At 43.9% G+C, this 20,658-nt stretch overlaps 1 protein-coding gene across 22 annotated transcripts; it reads left to right on the top strand.

The window, feature by feature from the left end:
- Positions 1-2,139: 2,139 nt before the first annotated feature.
- Positions 2,140-20,420, top strand: lrrfip2 (leucine rich repeat (in FLII) interacting protein 2). Of its 22 annotated transcripts, none has more exons than XM_040179031.2 (27): positions 2,244-2,426; positions 3,581-3,741; positions 7,792-7,878; positions 8,310-8,372; positions 8,989-9,045; positions 9,188-9,226; positions 9,428-9,499; positions 10,149-10,196; positions 10,299-10,367; positions 10,621-10,710; positions 11,039-11,095; positions 11,456-11,509; positions 11,619-11,672; positions 12,152-12,223; positions 12,465-12,578; positions 12,929-12,970; positions 13,314-13,445; positions 13,850-13,921; positions 14,711-14,881; positions 15,004-15,096; positions 15,470-15,562; positions 16,107-16,208; positions 17,307-17,439; positions 17,670-17,840; positions 17,928-18,007; positions 18,103-18,207; positions 19,665-20,420. In XM_040179031.2, the coding sequence occupies exons 2-27, from the start codon at positions 3,652-3,654 to the stop codon at positions 19,773-19,775; spliced, it is 2,271 nt and encodes a 756-aa protein (XP_040034965.2). In that variant the 5' UTR covers positions 2,244-2,426; positions 3,581-3,651; the 3' UTR covers positions 19,776-20,420. The 22 variants fall into 22 exon arrangements, with proteins under 22 accessions (XP_040034982.1, XP_040034981.1, XP_040034965.2 ...); XM_040179033.2 differs by having other exon boundaries at positions 2,312-2,684; XM_040179034.2 differs by lacking the exon at positions 8,310-8,372.
- Positions 20,421-20,658: the final 238 nt, after the last annotated feature.

Genomic DNA, 20,658 nt, shown 5'->3' with positions numbered 1-20,658 from the left:
TGAAAATCTGCACTACTATAGCCTTCCTTGAGCATATGGCTGCTCATCCCTTCTCCAGACAGTAATGAATAGCCAGTTTAACAGACCCACTGAGCTAACCACCAGGAAAACAAGGCACATCTGATTGTTTATAGCATCTACTTTGTGTCCAAGACTCAGGCCGTGCGGTTCACACTCCATTTGCACCTCCCGCCGATCTGCACGGACTAAGAGGACTACCCTACCCTCCCCCTGCTGCGTCCACTCCTTGTGCTGTGTTCCTGTAAGACCGAAAAGGAGTAATCAATGAGTCATGTGTGCTGATTACAACCAACTCCCTATGGAGCACCTTCAAAGGCCTTTAGAGGAGATGGAGAGAGGGAGCATTGCCCTCCATGGGGTAATTACATGTTGGGGCTCCATGGTTTCTACTCCTTTTTTCTGTGGAGAGACAGGCTTAAAGATATCCCAGTCAACAATTGAGACTGTGCTGTTCCAACCATCGGTGGTGCATGCCGTCCAAAACTATATGAATCCCTCACACTGACACAAAACGCTAACTGTCAAAGGCGAGTCGACAGAGGAGAAAATTGACAAAGCTCAAAGATACTGAAGATAAAGACGTGGAGACTTTTCAGGTTTGGAGCAGCTGAGTACATGCCTGTCTGTGCCAGGAAAACAAACCACATTTTTATGAGTTAAAAGGGCCATAAACCAAGACAAATACAATTAAGCACTGTCTGGATGCCTTAGGCCTCCTGTTTTCACCATGAATGCTTGTCCAATATGTTTTCCTTTTTTAGACGACTGAAATTCAAGACCCCAAATCATATGTTTAATTTGACTTCTTGTCACAGGTCCGCACAGTTTTTAAAAATGACTTCATAATGTTATGTATGTTGATAGAATATCTAATACATGAGGGCTTTCTGTTCCAGTAGCACTGCAACTGAAAAGGTCATAGAGTTTTAACTACTAATATTGAAGTTGAAGTGTTATGCATCCGTTGCCAGTTTAGATATGATCTTTTGTTATTATGAAAGTGAACAATGGTTAATTAGAGCTTAAAATGATGACTACATGGAAATTTTACCAGGAGTGGCTGCATGGAGACAGTTTGGCTGATGGTGTCTTTGGGTTAAGACTCCAGTAAACTCTGTCTGCACGGTAACAGAGAGGGGTGACCAGAGACAAAACAGTCATTAGCATCCTATAATGAGGGAGAATGATACAGCCGCTGTGGGGGTTTGTGATTGCAAGTGTGTGATTGTTTGGAAGCATCCTGTGCCATGGTGTCAATCAGGGGATTCCCATGCAGGTCATATAAAAACTTACAGGTGCTTTACCACCTAGACGTAGTAGAGAAAACATAATGCTGGTACCGCTCGCATTGTTTTACTGCTGTGCTGCACTAAACAAACATGTTGGTTTATGAATCAAATGCATTACACACAAAATATTTCAGCTATTTTTGTATTTTCTTTAATCCTGTCATGATATTTGTAATGTCCGACTGTAATACTTTAACTGGCCGAAACACTCCACAGAATAGATAACTTTAAATGTTACAACTTCTACTACTAGAGAAAAAGACAATCCAGCAGTCCAAACTGGATTTTTGTTGATATTGTAATTCTATTTTTGAGTGTATCCATTCATATGAGGAGGAACTACATTCTTGCACAGTGTGACACCGAGAATAATTAATTATCCGCTACTGTCCTCTTGTGGACAACTTCTAATAAGTCGACAGCGCAGACTGGTTAAACTAATAAATTAAACACTGTATTGAACTGACTCTACTATGGGTAGAATAGGAAACTCATTAATTATAGATAAAATTAATTAAATGTTTGTTATACGTTAAACTTAAAAGTAAAACGTAAAGAATGGATCTAGTTCAAAACACTATAGGTGCCATATATATATATATATATATATATATAGCCAGAAAAAAAATGAAATTCCCTGAAAAAAATAAACAAACCTCACGTTGTGTTATCCCACATTTCTGGTTTTATAGTTGGGTTTAGTGGTGAGCTTCTGTTGCATTTCGACAGTGTTCATACAGAGACTGCTTAATTGGTGAACGGTCTGATTAGATTTTGAAGTAATCAAGGCATAAAAACCTATAGAGTTCGTTTGTTTGTTTTAGCCAACGGACATAAATTCACTCAATGGAAAATCGCTAACTGCCAGATGTCATCACGATGTGTCTGAAGGTTCGTGAAGGCGGCATCACACCCTCATTTTTCCCAACATCCGGGACATTTGAATCTACCCACCGGTCAGTGGAAAGCGCTGGAAAGGCGGACTGATGACAGCTGTCAGTGTGGACAAAAACACTACAAATCTGTGAACAGACCCCGAATGGCTCTCTCCTAAATATCCTGGAGAAAGGGACAACACCTTGGTAGTGTCGCGGATTATTTGAAGGTGTTGTGAAGGTAACGTTGTATATTTGGGGTCGGGAATATGACTGGGTGATCGGTCCCAGTTTGCCCTGCCTGCCTCTCAGGACAGTTGAGGTTAGCCGCACTGGCTAGCCAAGCTAACTACCCAGCTAAACTGATCAGCTAGCATAGCGTTGTCTCCCGGAGACAGTTGTCCATGTCGGGGTCATTGCTGGGGAAAGTGCATGTGTTGGTCGGGATCGGTTTTGTATATTGTTCGCCTCACCAGAAGCAGAGGAAGAAACTAAAAAGGTATGGTGAGCTAACTCTTAAATAAGAATTTCGAGAGGACGCAATGCTGGTTAACGCTAGCCCTACTAGTTAGCTTCCAGATGAGTTGGCTAACCTTAGATTGAGTTACGTTAATGTTAGTATAATTAGCCAGCTAATGCTAACATGGCATTGAGGTAACTTTAACTTTAGGTTCGTTACTTACAATCCCTTTCCTAATGGCCATGGTACCGGAAATAAAATGTTACATTCGACAGTGGAAAACTGTCCGAGGAAAGGTTAGTGTTTCAGTATTTCAGCTGAGGAGGATGATTGATTAGCGCAAGCTAACAGTAACTTATCATATTTTTGAATAGCGAACGCGAATTGTCGCTGATTTGTTAGCCGGGGTCTCGGAGTTAGTCACGACATTGAATTTGAATCATGGATCTCTGGGTTCAGATCATCAACCGTCTTTAATGAGCGCTCATGTCTCTCTTGGGTCTTCTGACTCAGCTGGGTTCTAAACTAGGCGTGTCCCCCCCCCTCCATGCCTCTGCCAGCCAGCTACAGTGCGCTTTGTCTAGAACCTAGACACTATCAGTGAGATCACCTAGACTCTAGATGATCTCACTGATAGTGTCAAGATGTCTGTCAAATATATGATTATGTTGGTGATGAAGAATAATATTAATAATACAAGCAAATGCAAACCATTTCAGTAAACAATAATGCTTTCTGATTGTTTTTAAAAGTATATCTGTAATGATTCCCTCTGTATCAATAGCATTAGATATATATTATTGGATATTATGTACATGTGTGGAATTAAAGTTGGTTCACGTGTGCAGCTGCTTTTCTGTTCAAATTATCGCCACATTTGCTTTGTTTAGACACCATTAAACCATGTTTCTTTTGTTTCTGCTTTTTCCCTGTAGCCAATAACATACACTTGTGTGTATTCTGTGGCCTTGCATATCATTGGTGGTGCAACAATTCCAGAGGCAGCATGGGGACACAAGGCTGTGGTAGAAAGCGTGCCCCCCTGAAAGACCGCTTCTCAGCAGAGGACGATGCTTTGAGTAGCATCGCTCGGGAGGTAAGTTGAACCTCCATCATACACATTCTGTTTTTCTAATTTGGGTTAGAGTGGAATCTATCTACACTGTAAATCTCCTTGTGTAGCGCTATCCATTTATTGTTTAATCAATGCATATATGTTTTATCCAGCATAAAAGTTTCTGTTGCATCAAAGCACTCTTTCAATTCAATATTAAAGGACTATGCAGAGGAAATCATTTCCTAGAATCAATGATTTTTAGTGGTTGACCCTTATAAGCTAATACCTAAACGTCTATCGCCTAGAAAAGGTTAATGATAATATAGGCTATTTCCATTTGAATTTACAGTCCACGGTGTATCATTATAATGAGATACACCAAAAAATGTATCATTTTCAAAATATGACATGTGATTTTGCTTCTGTTTTCTTAAACCATTATAGAAAAGAATAATATATTATTTTTGAAAATTGACTCGCAATAACTCAAATTAACAGATATTCCATATAAATAGTACTTGTTCTGCAGCATGTGCAGATAATTTGTTTTCCTAAATATTTGGGTCAACATTAGTGGACCATGATTATTTTTGGTATTATTCTATTCATTACTATTATAAGTGATACCCTGAGACTGCAACTAAAAAGGACATAGCATATATAAGTGGATTTTTATTTTTAGAAGCAGTTAATTATTAAGTGAACTTAAAACATCTCTGCAGTTTGATAAGATTTGTTTCAAGTACTGCTTTAAATACAGCTGGTAAATTAGTTTGTCTCGCTTACCAAACTCTCCATTCAACAAGTTTGTGTTTGATTTGAAACGTTGAAACATGGGGGTCAGAGTAGTGTTAGCAAATGGGATTCATATTTTAAATGATACATAATTATTCAGGTTTTGCTGGTTAAAATGTGTCCCAGCTGAAGTAAATGGAGACAGCTGGTCTGGACCGAAGGGGGATTGACTCGACTTGAGTAGGTTTCCATATGGGGGGGGGGAAACACGGCCGAGGAGGAAAGCTGCAAAGCCTGTAACGACATGTCTTGAGATTATTCCATTTCGTTCCGTTGCAGGGCTGCCATTCCTTTGCCGCTTTTTTTCTTTTTAGAGGGAGGTAGCAAACAACATGAAATACAAAGATCCGTTGTCAGACTTTTTCTTGTATAAGGGAAAAAAAGTCTGAAGATTACCTTTGAAGCTTTTCAGGTAGAAATGTAACACTCGATGAATTGGCTTTCCTTAAATATTTAAATACTTCTCGTCATTCTTGGGGCACTAAGCGCAAGGCTCCATTTTCTCTCTTTATAGTCATGCGGGCCGGTAGTAGAAACATGAGTCACCCGACCCTCCCAGTCAGGTTCTGAGTTTGAATCTTTTTGTGGAGCAAAGCAGAGATTAGATCAACTGAGCAGGCAGCTCGAGGGGGTCAGTGTCCAACTCGCCGCCCCCACAAACAGATCTTCAAAACACTGCAGCTTCTGCCTGGTGTGTCGGTACCCTTGGCGCTGATCACGACTGGGGATGACTGAATTTGAGCCTCCACCTTCCCCGGCTCAGTTCTGAGGTCTCCTACGTTACTTTTTGGACACCAGCAGCTTGCTTAGAAATGTGACCGAGGCCACGCGTTACAATAAGATGATCCTCTCATTCCTGTTGTCCCTGAGATTAGGATCTAAGGGAGCTCATGGGACTCGAACAAGACAATCATTAACTTTTCTCTATGTACAAAGGGTGTGTGTTTTTGTGGAAGCTATAGTTCATAGTTCATATGACTTTGTTTTGTGATATCAAAAGTGAGTATTTCAATGGAAAGCTTTGCACGTCCCTGCTCAGGCTGCAGCGGACAAAGCCCATGTCCCCCCCGGGTTTGTAAAGAACTGATAAGGAAAACCTGTTTGATGCGGCTTGGTCCTCTGTTAATGCAGGCTTTGTAACACTAGTCAAATTCACTCACGTTTTTTGTTGTCGTAATACCATTCTGTTTACATATCAGCCCTTCCTTTTGTAAGCTTATTTCCACCTATTCTTTTGAACAATTTGAGTATTTATATCAAAAATGTATAAATATGGACCACAGTAATGAAACTGGAAATACTGTACCCCGCTTTACTAGTTTTTATTTCAATTTATGTAGTTATTTTCTGGACACTGCAAACTGTTGACATAATAGTATTTTGTTCATTATAATCATTACTGATTCATCTGTTTTCTTTTTCATATTTTTTTTTTTTACTAAACCCAAGAGTGAAAAACTCCCAAATATTTTTGTTGAATCTAATTAGCAGTGGCATAAGAGCAGCGGCGTCTTAGCTCAGCATACACAAGTCATTGTTGGGAGCGCTCCAGATGAGTTCAGAGGGGATTGCTGCACTCTTATTGCCCAGATTGCTGTAGGTGTGTGTGATGGTGAACTTGTGCTGCTCCGGTTACCCTTCCAGCCTCATGATATCGCCGTCAGAGCGCCGGGGGCTATAGATAGGACAGAGACAGAGAGCTCAGCTGTGCTGCTGTGCAAAGCAGGTCATACTGTCAGACAGCGCGACAGGTGCAGAGAACACGTTTCTCATTCGCTCTCCCCTCGTAGCCGCACAAATGTGCTTCCCTTTTCACCGTGTACCAAGTTTAAATGGTTGGCTATCAGTTAGATTCCAAAGTCCATAGGAAAAGTCACACATCGCATTAACTTTCTTTTTAATGGCGTTCTCAGGCTTTGGTTTCACAGAAGAAGATCTTGCATATTCACACAACGAAAGAATGACAAATTAACTGTTTACCTTTGCTCACATTTATGAGTGGTGGTGGAATAGAAGATTTTTGTATCATCACCCTGGCTGTGCTGTCGTAAACTCTGGGTCATGATCTTCACTCATTACAGGTCACAACCCCTGGCTCTTCAGTCTATCCAATCGTCGGCCTCAAGGGTCTTTCAGTACCACTGGGTGCGTGGACCCAAAGAAGCAGCATTTGGTGTTTGTTCCCTCCAGCCTAGCATTGAAACAGGAATAGCCTCAGCACCAACAGGCGTTCTGTTCTGGCAGTGCAGATAAGAACTTGCTGGAATGCTGCCAGTGTTTGTCTGCTGTGAGATACTGTACACAACGCATGCTGGTGTCTCTGTATCTATGGACTGTCGTTAAGGGATAAAGGCCCGTGCTCCACCAGCAATGTGCTCTTACGGACGCGGTGGAGCGATAGTATACATGGTCACCTGGGGGACTCATTCTGCTGAGCTCCTGTTCGTGTTCCAACTTGGTTGGGGAAAATTGTGTGATGACCCCCCCCAACACTCACCAATGGAGGGGGTTCTGTCTGGCCCGGTCTACCTTTTGAGTCAAACTTGTTTGGTACAGCTCGTTCTGAAAAGGTGCTGACGTGTCGTATTGACACACTATTGTGACTCACATTGTTTGCTCTCGGTTTGTCTGTGTTGGAGTCACCCCACCCCTTTCCCCATGAGGTTTGAAAGTTACCCCCCCTGAAACATATGTTCTATATGTTCATAATATTAATTGTACTATTATCAGCAGAGAAATGCATTATAGACATCATGCCCATAACTGTCCTTTCAACTAGATTATACGAGTTATGCCTTCTTTCTTTTAAGTTGTTTTGAATTAGTTTGATCTAAACAATAAACTACAGTGTTGTAACCATGCAGCGCTTCCATAAAGTCAACCTAATCACCAACGGACTCAGACACTATATCGCCAAGTCAATTCTTCTACTCCTGGACACTGCATAACATATATGTTTTTAACTCTTATTTTGTTAACCAAAATTGTAAATGTAAATGGTAGTCAGACTATTTTGCTGTGTTTTTACTTTTGCACCATTTACCAAGCCATATTCCTTGTATGCCTAATGTTCCTGCAGTTGGGCCCTCATAGAGCTCATCAACGGGGAAGAACGCGTGTGTGTGCTCTCCGCCGGCTCACTTCTCTAACACGAGCTCCTGGAGATCTCACTGTGCCGTTGGTTCCCTTCATTGTTTTTTCTCCCCTTGCACTCAGCAGGTGTGTCCTCAGAGGCCGGCAGCACTACGAGCTTCCAGTAACAACTGACAAGTGTGTTCATGTTGTGTATTACAGGCGGAGGCGAGGCTTGCGGCGAAGAGGGCGGCTCGGGCGGAGGCCAGGGATATTCGAATGAGGGAACTTGAGCGGCAGCAGAAAGAGGTATAAATCACAAAGTGGGCCCCTCTTTTGGAATGACCCTAACTGCTGCTCTCAGCCCTTTATCAACTGTATATTGAATATGGAGAGAGGCATTGTTTTCGCCTTTATTTATTTAGTTATTTGTTGCTTTAACATGGACGGTTACCACAACTGATTGTGTGTTGGCAAGCCACTCCTCTGCCTCCGTACTCCCTGGTGCAGAGAAGCAGCTTGGCCGTGTGCCTTGAAATACATTTTTAGATGAATCTGGTTGTCCATACACGCAAACATATACCCACAGAGAGAAAAATGAAAGTGCTGCATGTCCACAAATGAAACCAAAAGTTCTATTCCTGAAGTGAATGTCACCCAGTTCTACTTTTCAGCAGTTTGAAGTGAAGTATGATTGTATGTTTTTGGTCTTTTCTGGCACTTCTCCCGCTCATGTGCAGCGCTCTTACCACACATCCAGCAGCAGCGGCAACAGGAAATGGGGTCAGATCCACCAGTGGATGGTAGGCGAGCACGCGGCAGCTCGCCGCCCTGTCGCTCCACTAACACGGCGCCTGTCGTGTGGGGTTGAGTCCCAGTCGAGTCTGACCGTCCGTCCGTCCCAGACCACTCTGTAGCTCGCTGTAGAAGTAGGCCTCAGCGGCGTGTTTGCTTTGGAGACGTCGTAAGCTGTGTGTTTTTGTAGAGCCTGCTTTGCCCTTTGACTTTATTTCGGGTGGGCAAGTCTGCAAGCGAGTAGGATGCAGGCTGTTGAGTGTGGACACACAGCCATAGCATGGACTGGATCTGTGTGTAAGTGTGTTGGTGTTTTGATGCAAGAAAGCCTAGCAGAGATTTCCATCGGGTGTGCTTATGTTAACCTTTTCTATTTTTTTTTTTTTTTTTTAAATCAACAGATGAGACAGAAATGTGCAAAATGCCCAGTTTTTGTCTATCACTAATCTTGCTGCTGCCGTGCTTAAAGAGGATAACATTTGCAGATCTATTTGGTGATAAACATGATCGCCAGAGTTGTGTTGCATGTTTTGGTTTTTGCCATAGCAACTGTTGAGCGTCACAGTGACCTTCCTCTCTACTTTTCATTCCGTAATCTTTTCCTACTTTCCTTCCTTACTGCAGGCTGACTCAGAAAAGGCCAGAAGCTCTAGTAGTAGTATAACCAGCCGTCATCGTCGGGTCTGTATCCCCCCACACTTCCTCTTTGTCTGCCTGTATTTCCCCCCTTGCTTTTCTCCTTAAATCCTGCAGTCAACGTCTCATCATCCATGTTCCTCTCTGTCTGCTTCCCTGCTGTGACTCCGTTTTTCCACTTCAATAGGGGCTGGATGATGATGTCATGTCAATCCGCAGCTACAGGGTGCGTAACACATAATGAATCCATGGCAGTTTTTTATTAGGTCTCTCACACAGATGTGTGGAAAACCGCTGCTCTGGTTAGGAAAGTCTTTGTTTAACGAATGCATATAAGTGAAATGCTTTCATTTGGTACTGTTAATCGGCTGCATAGAATGAAGTGGTTGGCAAAGTGAAGATTTCTCCTAATGTTTTTACTTTGAAGTCAACCTCATCATCGGCAGCCCGTGACTTGGGGTCCAAGAGTAGATCCAGTTCCCGTAGGAAAGACGTGTTGGTGCGTTGTGAGTGCACAGTGTGTGCAGCTTGGCAACTGATCGAAGGCCTGGACTCTCTGCATGTCACTGGAGTTCATTTCTGGCTAACTGTGTAGAGCAGAAGGGATGTGCACGGAAGCAAGCAGCTGTTTTCCCAATTTCAAATGTTTCCACTTTCCTTTAGTCTGTCTCCTCCACTTCTGCTCGAGATAAACCCTTTTCACATCAGAGATTCACATATGGCAGAAGGGGTCAAACACTGGAGGAGACGTGTCTCTGAGACTTTATTTCCCACACTGCATCTCTCCACGAATCACATTGGCATGCGTCACTGAGCGGTTTTGGTTGCCTGACCCAAACATTTCATGTAGCATTGTAGCATGTTAAATATTAGCTAGTAACTAGTGCAGTTGTCCCCTAGTACACTCGAACTCAGGCACTTCAGCAGGACTTTGCTCCTGTGTGCGTTTGCACCCGTTGATCTGAAAAAAACAAAACGATACCTCACCACATCCTAATCGACAGAGGGCCACTTGGCCATTGTTTGCTCGATCCGCCGACGCATTGACTCGCTCCTCTTTGCCTGTTGAAGATCTAACACACCGTCAGTGAGACACAAACGTGCTCTGCTCGTGTGCGCCATTCATGACACTCCTGTTCTCTCTTCAGTCCGATGGCCCCTCCTCTAGCTCCACCCTCAAGACTTCCCGCTCCACTGTATGTACCCATGTGATGTAGCCATCAGCTGTTTGTCACTCCCTTTCCTATGGCCTGTCTCGTTCTGATTTTCTTCATTTCTTTGATTTCTGGTTTGAACAGAGTTCTGTGTACAGTGACCTGCATGGCCATAAAAGGGCCTCCTCCAGCTCCTCGAAGAAAGACCTGCTGGTCAGTGTACTCCTATCAGTGTTTGTGTCTCTTCTGCAGCATTCACATGGAGGTAGTGTAGCGGTGGTGATGAACTGCTGATCGACCCCACCCCCGATAAGATTTACTTATTTGTTTCCTTGTGAAGCGTCCCGCAGTTGTTTGCCGAGCCACGTTGAATGTGTGTGGAAAAACATAGTAGTTGGATCCTCGAGGGTCATGTTAGTTATGGCGGTGTTTGTTTGAGGTGACATTTACATTGCTACCCTTCCAGACTGGACTTTACCACGATCAAAGGACCTACAGCAGCCTATCGAAGACCAAACCAACGGCTCCTCTCTCCACCTCCACCTATCAGCCTCGGGTCGGTCCCCCTGAAAGTGCTGTCCAACCTTTTTATACACAGAAATCTAGTCTAGAAATCTAACAGACTTGTTATATAATCCATATATCTCGTAAAGCATTAAAGAAACCGATAAAATCTTGGTTTTGAAGGTGTAGTTTAGCACTGTTGAATTTATATAGATTCTATTACTTCACCGGTAATAAAACATTCGACAGGGACACTGTCACCTCACCTCCCTGCTCCTCAACCCTTTTCGACCTTAAATGTTCCAGACTCAGCAAAAGCATTCATCCTGTTTCCCCTGTCCTCTAAACGGCCACTTCCCGGCTCCCCTCCTCTCCGACAGGCCACCACTTCCTCGTCCTCCACCGTGGGCGTGGCGCTGCCTCGCAGCTACAGCATGGTCAGTTCTCTGTGACTCGAGTGGCCCCAACATCTCCCTGCATGCCTCATGTTCCCTTCACAAGTAGACATTCCACGTCTGCTGGCCACACATGTCTGATCGGATGCCCGGGGCACACAGGACTGCTTGTATTTAGCTACCGGGCATTCGGCCTCAGCCTGAGATCGGTGCTTCGGTTAGATGAGGTAGAGGTGTGTGGCTGTTGTTGTAGAGGGCTGAAAGAAATGCCCTACTTCATGTTTGAAATACAGAGTGTTATTTTGTTGCTTGGCCGGAGACTGTGCGTCGGCTCTGCTCAATGGGCCGTACTGCCCTGTGCGTTTTGCTGAGTCCTGCCTTGTCTCCCACATGTGCCCTCAGGCCTCTCTCTGCGACGACACCGGCCTTTGCGGCTCAGGGTACAGTTCAAGAGCTGTAAGTCTTCGGAATGTTTGTCAAACCGCGTCTAAGCAATATCCCCACCACCACCACCACAGCAGCTAACTGATCCCTTGTGCTGTCCTCCTCCTCCACCCATCCACAGCCCTCTGAATACAGCTTGTACTCTGGAGCCGGCTCCACCCACAGCAGCCCTGTGGTGAGCACCTTAAACCACCGCATGATGTCACAAAACACCACACACACGGACCGTTGCTATTTAACAAGCTGCCCCTCGCCCCCTCTCACCACCAGGCCTCCCCCTCCCTGGGAGAATGTTGATCACCAGTACCAGACTGGCCACAGCTTGGGCCCTCTGGTACTCCCTTAGGGAGCCATGTTGTTGGACATTAACGTGTGTGTGTGTGTGTGTGTCTTAAGGAGTTCTGCTACGGCGCTGTACAGGCTTAGAGGTTTTAGATTGTCTTATTAAACTAAACTCCAGTTGTCGTACATGACTATGTTGATAATTGCATGATTAAACATGCAGTATAGTGTGTGTGATTCTTAGCGTGATCGAATAATCAGTTCACTACAGGGTCTGCTGCTGGCATGTATCCATCCTACATTAATCTGACTCCTCATCTCGTGTGTGTGTGTGTGTGTGTGTGTTTATATGTATGTGCGTATTCCTCCCAGTCCTCCTCTGATGATGACACTGTCAGCAGCGTGTCCCAGGAACGCTTCGGCAGAGGCCGCAGGGACAGTGTGGTGAGCTGCAGGGACTGGGCTCCCCCCAATCTAAACCGATCCCAGTAACCAACAACACTGTGCAAACTTTTTTATCTTTTTTTTTTATTCTGTCGTACTGACACAAGAGCAATGCCATTTGAAGTCCCTGTCCTTGGCCAGTGCTTTCCTCTGTGTGTTTCCTTGCTTTCCTCACTGACGCTGTGTTCTTCTTTATTTCTCTGCCTATACCTCCTATCCTCTTCCTCTGTGTCGTGAGCAGTCGTCTGACTTCTCCGACATTAGTGAGTCGGCTGCTGATTATTTCAGCCGCACCAGCCGGAGAGGCAGTGTTGTGTCTGACCTCGATGATTTGAGCATTCCGGATTTGGACGCTGTAAGTCTGTTGGGGCGGGTGATGTGCAACCCCAATGATGCATGGTCAAAGGAATAACATTTGGTTTTTCAAAACTCATCCCCCGGTGTGTGTTTTTTATTGACGTTGAGTGACTTTGCTGCAGCGGTCAGCAGCATGACGGAAACACCTTCTTTAACAGAGTGGTGGGATTCACTCAGTGCTTCCTTTGCTCGTCAGTTCTCTGTACTTTGTCATCATGCAGCACTTCTCCTGGACTAACTCCTTGATTTACAGACCAGGAAAGGACTCCCGAGCATGACATCACCGCATGGGTTGTCGTCTAATTAGCGGTGATCTCTTTTTAAAGTGTGTCTTCTCTTTCATTACAGCTGGATGAAAAATGTGACAAGCAGTACACAGATTTTAGTCGGGTGAGTGCATCGTTTCTTTTTTGTGTTTTGACTTCTGTTCATTTAAATTCTTCAATGCAGCATCAGTAGGTTTAATCACGCTGAACACCAAGTGCATTTCTATGCCGTATTAGGCATCAACCACCATTAGAATGCCTTTCTGTGGAGATGGCCAGCTAGTTTGTGATGTTTATAAAATACCCTGCGTCACTCAACGGTGACTCTGCCTCCATCGGGAGGATTTGAATCAGGATCGGGACCTCATGAAGGCCCTGCGATATCGGGTGATGGTGTTGAATAACCTTGGCAGAGTTGTGCCGCCCCGGTTTTCTGACCGGAGCTCTGTGGTGCTTTGTGTTCTCAGCCGTCTTCCCGATGTACCACCCCGGGCCTCTCGGCTGCCACGTTGGCATCGCTAGGGGGCACCTCGTCACGGCGGGGCAGCGCAGACACGGGCAGTATCTACGACCCCGACACCAGTCTAAGTGAACTTAGGGTAAGGTCTACGACGCACACCGCCTCCCACTTCTGTCGGTTTAATGAAAAGAGGCTCACATATGAATTCATTCGTAGCTGTGGCAGATGTCCGTCAGCCCGGCATCATAGTTATGGTATCAGTTGCTAGTCCATGTGTCCTCTGCAGATAAGCCTTCCACAGCTTTCTCTCGGTTGTGCCCTCCCTGCTGGTCTTGGTGTCTGCTTTAACTGTTTTTCCTTCATGGACTTGACATGCGTCCTGTAAAGCTGTTCCCCTTTCAACTCGGGTTCCCCGGTCAAGGTGCACGCCAGCTGAGATTGTCTTTCCACGGCAGCACGGGTGCTTTGTTATCTGTCCCTTGAAACCCCCCCCCCGACGCCCCCCGAGTTGACCCCAACCATTCCTTTTTATCTGCTCTACAGGATATCTATGAACTAAAGGACCAGATTCAGGATGTAGAAGGGCGGTACATGCAAGGGCTTAAAGAGCTGAAGGTAGAGGGGCTTGAGCTCACAGCATGCCTTCTCCTCTTCCCTGAGAGCAATGTAGCGTCACTAACGCCCCCCCCACTCCCCCGCCCCTTCCCCACTCATATATAATGTCTTTGCATGCTCCCTGAGTGAATTGCCTAAAGTTGTTCCTTTGCACGATCTTCCCTCACTTTCCTGTTGTTTCCGACGTGTGTTCTGAAGTCGCGTCATTCCCACGTTTGACCTGTCTGTAAATTTCAAGAAGAAAAATTCAAATGCGCCACCTACTGACAGCTAATGGTCACTCTTTCAGTTTGGAAGCTGTGCTGCCACCCACAATGTTTGCTGACCTCTGCAGTCCCTTCCAGTGGTTTCTCGCTCTTTCAGGCGGAGCGCTGTATGTTGTTTCAATATGAGTAGCTCACTAACAAGCCCTCTTCCCTTATTGTTCTTGGTGGAATGTGATACCGCCGATGCACACGATTACTTATCACTTGTAGTTCTCTTTAGATCCCCTTTGCACCACATCGCCCTGTTTCACTCCTGACTCAGTGATTTTACACATTTAAATGATTACGTAACGTGCACAACCTGTTTTAAAGATCCCACGAAAAGTTGGTACACAATTATACTTTTACTTAATCTTTATAACATAAATATATAAAAAAGTCATCTGTACTGTGAAGTATGTTTGGCCAATGCCTCTTAAAATAATTCATCTCATACAAGAGAGTAAGCCCCGCTGGTGCATGTAAGTGAGCGGCGCTTCAAACCAATTTACTCTGTTTATTAACACACCCCCACCTCCATCAGGAATCACTTGCCGAGGTGGAGGAGAAGTATAAGAAAGCCATGGTATCGAATGCACAGCTGGACAACGACAAAGGCAACCTCATCTATCAAGTGGACACACTAAAGGACGTCATAGAGGAGATGGAGGAACAGACGGCTGAGATGAAGAGAGAGCTGGAGGACAAGACAAAGGTGCAGTCTACGATAGTCCAAGTTCTGAAGCTTATTCTAGTGTTAAACCACATGTCAGAACATTCATTTCATGCACGTAAAAATGCTAAAGATGTATGTCAATGTTGTGCTCATGGTTTCAGGAACTAGAAAGACAAAAGCACACGTGTACAGTCCTGCAGCATAAACAAGAAGAGCTGAAAGAGGGACTTCGCCAGAGAGATGAGCTTATAGAGGTACGGCTGCTCTCGCATTAGGTTTGTGCCAGAGTGAGCACATCAGCTATTCTGTCAACACCGTGAAAGGTGTTTGTGCCTCTGTGCAGGCTGCAGAGGGGGCTCTGTTCTGCAGGGACTTGATAAGAGTTGATTGGCTCCCGACCAATCTCTTCTGACCTTTTAGCTTCCTTTCATCGTCCTATCTGACTCATTCATTTATTTCTCATAAGAGTCTCTTCATATTGGTCCCTTCTCGCCGTGTTGCACCGGTGACCATCTCTCATTTGTGTATCTGCAGTTTCTCTTCTTTTGTCTTTGTTCCATTCAATTATTCCTGTCCTGCTCTCGTTCATGTACTGCTGTGTTGTCACTGCTCTCTACGCCGCTCCAGGAGAGCCAGCGAATGCAGACTAAGTTAGATGCCCTCACCAGAGAGGCGTTTGACCTACAAGAAACTATAAACTGGAAGGACAAAAAGATCGGGGTAGGAGGTCCCACATGGGGTGCTCTGACAGAACATGGAAGGCAACGGATGATTGTGCATTCACCACTATTGCCTTTCATGTGGTCTCTGCATGTGGGAGACCCTTTTAAGCATTACTTGGGCACAATACATTTTTGCATGTCAAAATAACAGGGTTTGGATCCCGTGACCTCTGCTAACAATGCAAGTGCACAGATGTTGAAGTCTGCAGTGGGCCACTATAATAATAGTTTTTTATTTGTTTAGGTCCATGTGCCCACTTAAAAAGTAGAAAAGGTTTCAGCATGACGTGCATGTTCCACCTGTGGATCAGTTGATTTGTTAGGTCATGAAGTCAGACTGAGTGATGAAAGCATCGTACGTGGAGACGTATCCCCCCACCCATACGGGTGTGTTCTTTGTTGGTTTGATGTGCTTAGTGGGTTCATGTTTGTGCATGAGATGTCCTGCTGTAGTGTGTGGTGTTGCATGTCTGCCCACAGTGGATCAATCTTCTCCTCTGTCTCTTCTCCACTCTCCTTTCTCTCCTCGTCCGTGTGGCCAGGCCCTAGAGAGACAGAAAGAGTACTTTGATTGCATTAGGAATGAGAGAGACGAGCTCAGAGATGAGCTTGCTGACATCAAGGGGAAGGCCAAAGCCGGAGAGGTAGGTCTAAAGTCCCAGCAGGCTGTACCAGGTCACAGGAGTGAGTTGTTGTCCCAAATCTGCTTTTTATGCTTTTCCTTTTGGTTGGAACTAAGCCAGTTAATGCCATAATACCTGGTATTGGGTTTCACTTGTTACCTCATTGTTTTTGTTTTGCCATCTCATATTCCTGACAACTATTCCCTTCCCTCTGGTTTTCCGTTACTCATTTGGTACATGCACTTGACCGTGACTATAGTGTACATAGTACTATTCGCTCTCCTGGCTCCTAAATGGTGGAATGAGCTCGCAGGACCGCAGAGACTCTTTAAATCTTCTGCTGCAAACTAAAGACACACTCTTCAGACTTTACCTTGACTAAAAAAGAACAAATTGTAGCGCTCTAATTGTACTTCTAATGGCTCTTATTTGTAGCGAGTTGTAAATCGGCTTATTTGATGAAATTGCACTTTCGTGTTCTTTTGGTTGAAAATATTGAAAGTCGCCTTGGACAAAAGCGTCAGCTAAATTACATGTAATGCAATCAAACTATTGGTTTTTTACAATAGGTGTGCATGTAATGTGACTGCACATAGCTGTCGTTGGCAAACTCACGGAAGTCTGCGTGAGCTTTTGTGTGTTCACATTGTAAACCTACCAAAGAGATGTTTTGCAAATGCTTGTACAAGAGATTCCAAAGCGTTTTCTGACCATTTAGACAAGCTTTAGAATAAGAACGTCAGGGTTTGGTTAATTCAACTAGGCTCCCAATGTTAAGCTTCATATTTCACATATATATCATATCTATATATATATATATATATATACCATCTACATCTGTTCCTTGTCGTAGATTTTGAGTCTTTTACCTAACTTGTGTAAAATATAACAATCTTGCTTATTGCCCAACAACCAATAATGTAAATGCTGCATTCCTACATTTTAACATCTACAGACATCTTACTGTTCATTTGGCCTTTTACATTTTCTAGTTTTGAGGTTTTTTCCATTCACAGCGGTTGCTGTGTATGAGCCAGTGAAACCGGTGCATGCCCTCAGTTCTGTGAGCAACAGAGAGAGTGCCGCCGGTCCTCCCTAACATGCTCTCTCTCCCCACAGAAACACGGGCTGGTCATCATCCCGGACGGCACTCCCAATGGAGACGTCAACCATGAGCCTCTGTCTTCAGGGATCACCGTGGTCTCCCAGGAGGCCGCCCAGGTGCTGGAGTCTGCAGGAGAGGGCCCGCTGGGTGAGTCGGGAAATGCTGCTTCTGTGTCCACAAGTCATAAAAAAAAACAATGGGATGGGATGTGTTTTATATAAACAGCAACGCTTGGAAGAGGAAAAAAAAAAACCTTGTTACATTTCAGCGCCTTCCAACAACGTCACACACTTTCAACACTTTGTAGGATCAACAGTCTCAGCAGTCATGTTACAGTAAATTGCATCAGCTTAATGTATTTTCCACGCGTCTTCTAGATGTCAGGCTACGGAAGTTGGCCGAGGAGAAAGACGAACTGCTGGCTCAGATCAGGAAGCTGAAGAATCAGCTGGAGGAGGAGAGACAGAAACACACAAAGATGGACAGTGCGTGCACAGACGGGGAGAGGATGGAAAACGGTACAGACCTGCACGTTATTGAGATGCAGAGTAAGTTGGCCTTTTGATTATCCATCTGCTCACAGATTGTTTAAACACTTATTTTCAAACTCACTGGTTTCTGTGTTTTCTTTGTAGGAGATGCCAACAGACAGATTAGTGAATATAAATTCAAGCTTTCCAAGGCAGAACAGGAAATGGGTACAATGGAACAAAATGTAAGTCAAAATGTCTCGCCAAACTAAATGACATGTTGAGTACATTTTTGGGTTCCCAGTCACCAAAGTGAACTCTTTCTGTGTCCATTTCCCAGATCAACAGACTTGAAGGGCAAGTGTCCAGGTACAAGTCGTCAGCAGACAGCTCGGAGAAAGTAGAAGACGAACTTAAAGCTGAAAAACGGAAACTTCAACGAGAGGTAAACACCCCTCCCTTGAATGTCAAGTTAATAATGTATAGTGCCAGATCATAACAGAAGTCGTTTAAGGTTTCCTTTTCTCTAGAACAATGTCTACCTCGTGCTTTTCTTAAACAAACTAAATAATCGTATGTCATTCATAGTGCTGAGCACGTTAACGCATTCATTCATTAACGCAAACAATTACTTTGTATTAATTTATGTCAACGCAGTTTTTAAGAACTATTATTATATTCAAAGTGCACATACAGACAAACCCCAGGTCACAGGAGGGGGATGTTGATCAGTATTTGCTTGGGAGGGGCGTCATCACGCGTGCAGACCAATGAGAGCCAGCCATGCTATTCCCCCCCAGGTTGTTTCCTTCACCTAAATCCCCCCCTGGGTCTTAAGTCCCTCCATGTACTGCCTCTTATAAACATCAACAAGAATTATGAACATCAATGTTCCAACATACATTTATAACAAATCGCACACCCCTGAACAGAGACTGTGTGTGCTGCTCCCTGATAAAGAAACATTTTCCTGCTGCTACCTGTTCAGAAAAAAAGAAAAACGATTTAGAAAACGTTAACTTGCTGTTGCCTCTTATAATAACTTGTTGTGCTATATCAACGTAGGTTAAACAGGGCTGCCAGGTGCAAATAGCTTTGGTTTTGATTACATAAATTTTTATATTGAGATTTACAATAAATATTCTAACTTCTACTTTGTAAACATACTTTACAAAATATACTTCTGTTAGAAAAGCACCTAACGTGTCTACAGGGTTTTCATGAGTAGAAGTGAGCAATACACTGCTTAGTGTAATACATCTCTGGCCTGATTGAGAGAATCCAATGTCTGATTGTTTCAAAGATATGTTCACTAATCTCAATCAATCAAATCAATCAAAAATGTCTCTTCGCTTAGTGTGTTCCTATGATGTGGATTATTATTATTATAACAGAGATTTTAAATGATTAGCGCCCATTTTCCGGTTTACCGTCAGCTTTGTTTGTGTCTGATTAGGAATTACAATTCATTTTTCATCAAGTTCATAATTATAATTATGTTATGTCAGTGTCAGTGACCTCAGTATATAGAACAGCTTCTGCCTTTGTTTTACAAGCTGTCTCATTAATATCATCCAAAGCATTGTTGTAGACTTTGATCTTGTTTATTATTAATCATTTTTGTTGATTATGGCGGCATTTATCTGCTTCTAAATTGGGAGGATTTTTTCATAAGCACTTCCTCTACTGGACTGATTGGTGATCCTCTCCTCCAATCATGAGGATGCATTCGCCCACTAATTCAGCACGTGCAACCTATAAAGCATGCCCGTAGAGTGCAGGTGGAGTCTGTGTAGCGGGTTAGGACCAGGGCACCATGGACATTGAAACGACCATCTCAATGGGTGTGTCCAGGCCAAGTGAAACACCTCACAACAACTTGTCCTCTCTGCTCCCTCACAGCTGCGCACAGCCCTGGATAAGATCGATGAGATGGAGATGACCAACAACCATCTTGTAAAGCGCCTTGAGAAGATGAAGGCCAACAGAAACGCCCTCCTGTCGCAGCAGTGAGGCAAGGCAGCGTCACCACAGAAGCCCTTAAAACTCGCACCTCAGACCTCTGACCGCCATACTGCGTCTGGAGCGCATTTCCATTTTTAGCTGTAACACTTTAAGAAATCGTAGCTAACCAAAAACTCTTTAAGAAAAGAAATTGTAGCACAGGCAACAAACTGAACTGTGTCTCTTTTTTTTGGTTTTTGGTCAGGTGGTGTTTTTGGAGGGATGGCTTAACTAAATAAAACTATAAAGTTAATGGGAGATGCATCTGAGGAAGTTTCTCTAGTCACCGCTTCATTTCTGAGAGCTTTGTACTACATCAAGTTATCCGTGAGAGTTCCTCTCTGTCCGGGTGCTTGGCTGTACTGTTTTTGTTTTTTTGATAAGTTGCATGAATGAGTATAATGATGCTTTTTAACTATTAAACTGTCACGGCTGCTCCGGCCTTGCACCTTCCCAGCTTCCCCTCACAGTGAAGTGCCTTTTCACACTAGGAGACTGGGGGTTCGCACCGCTCAACGAAGCGAATATCGTTTTTAACAAGGTACAGAATGATGTTTTGAAAAATGTGTAAAACCAACTGTTTCTGCTGCGGTTTCATTGATTTTTTTGAAATATTTAAAAGAGTTCTTGAAAATAAATGTGTAATTTACAGAACTTTGTCGAAAATCTGTCATTTTTTTCTTCAATAGTTTATTTTAATCCGTGTCATGATTCTTCATATAGCACCTTGGTTTCTGGAGCATCTGTATTAAATTCTAGTATTAAATCTCACTGTGCACGGTCTGAATTAGTTGAGGAAAAGACACAGCGTTTTCACATTTAAACTCTGGTTTTAGTTTAGTTATGTGACTGGAAAAAAAAAAGAGACCCACAGTTTCTATAGCATAAGTCA

This window comes from Gasterosteus aculeatus, chromosome 6 (assembly GCF_964276395.1).
Source record: "Gasterosteus aculeatus chromosome 6, fGasAcu3.hap1.1, whole genome shotgun sequence".
NCBI lineage: Eukaryota > Metazoa > Chordata > Actinopteri > Perciformes > Gasterosteidae > Gasterosteus > Gasterosteus aculeatus.
Note: the sequence above shows the minus strand (reverse complement) of the source record. Positions and strands in the feature narration are given on the sequence as shown.

Excerpts from the sequence above, each read along its gene's own strand:
- lrrfip2 (XM_040179031.2), top strand. The coding sequence starts at position 3,652 with ATGGGGACACAAGGCTGTGGTAGAAAGCGTGCCCCCCTGAAAGACCGC. Across the intron at positions 11,673-12,151 it reads CCACCCACAGCAGCCCTGTG|TCCTCCTCTGATGATGACAC; the intron begins GTGAGCACCTTA and ends TATTCCTCCCAG. Across the intron at positions 13,446-13,849 it reads CCAGTCTAAGTGAACTTAGG|GATATCTATGAACTAAAGGA; the intron begins GTAAGGTCTACG and ends TCTGCTCTACAG.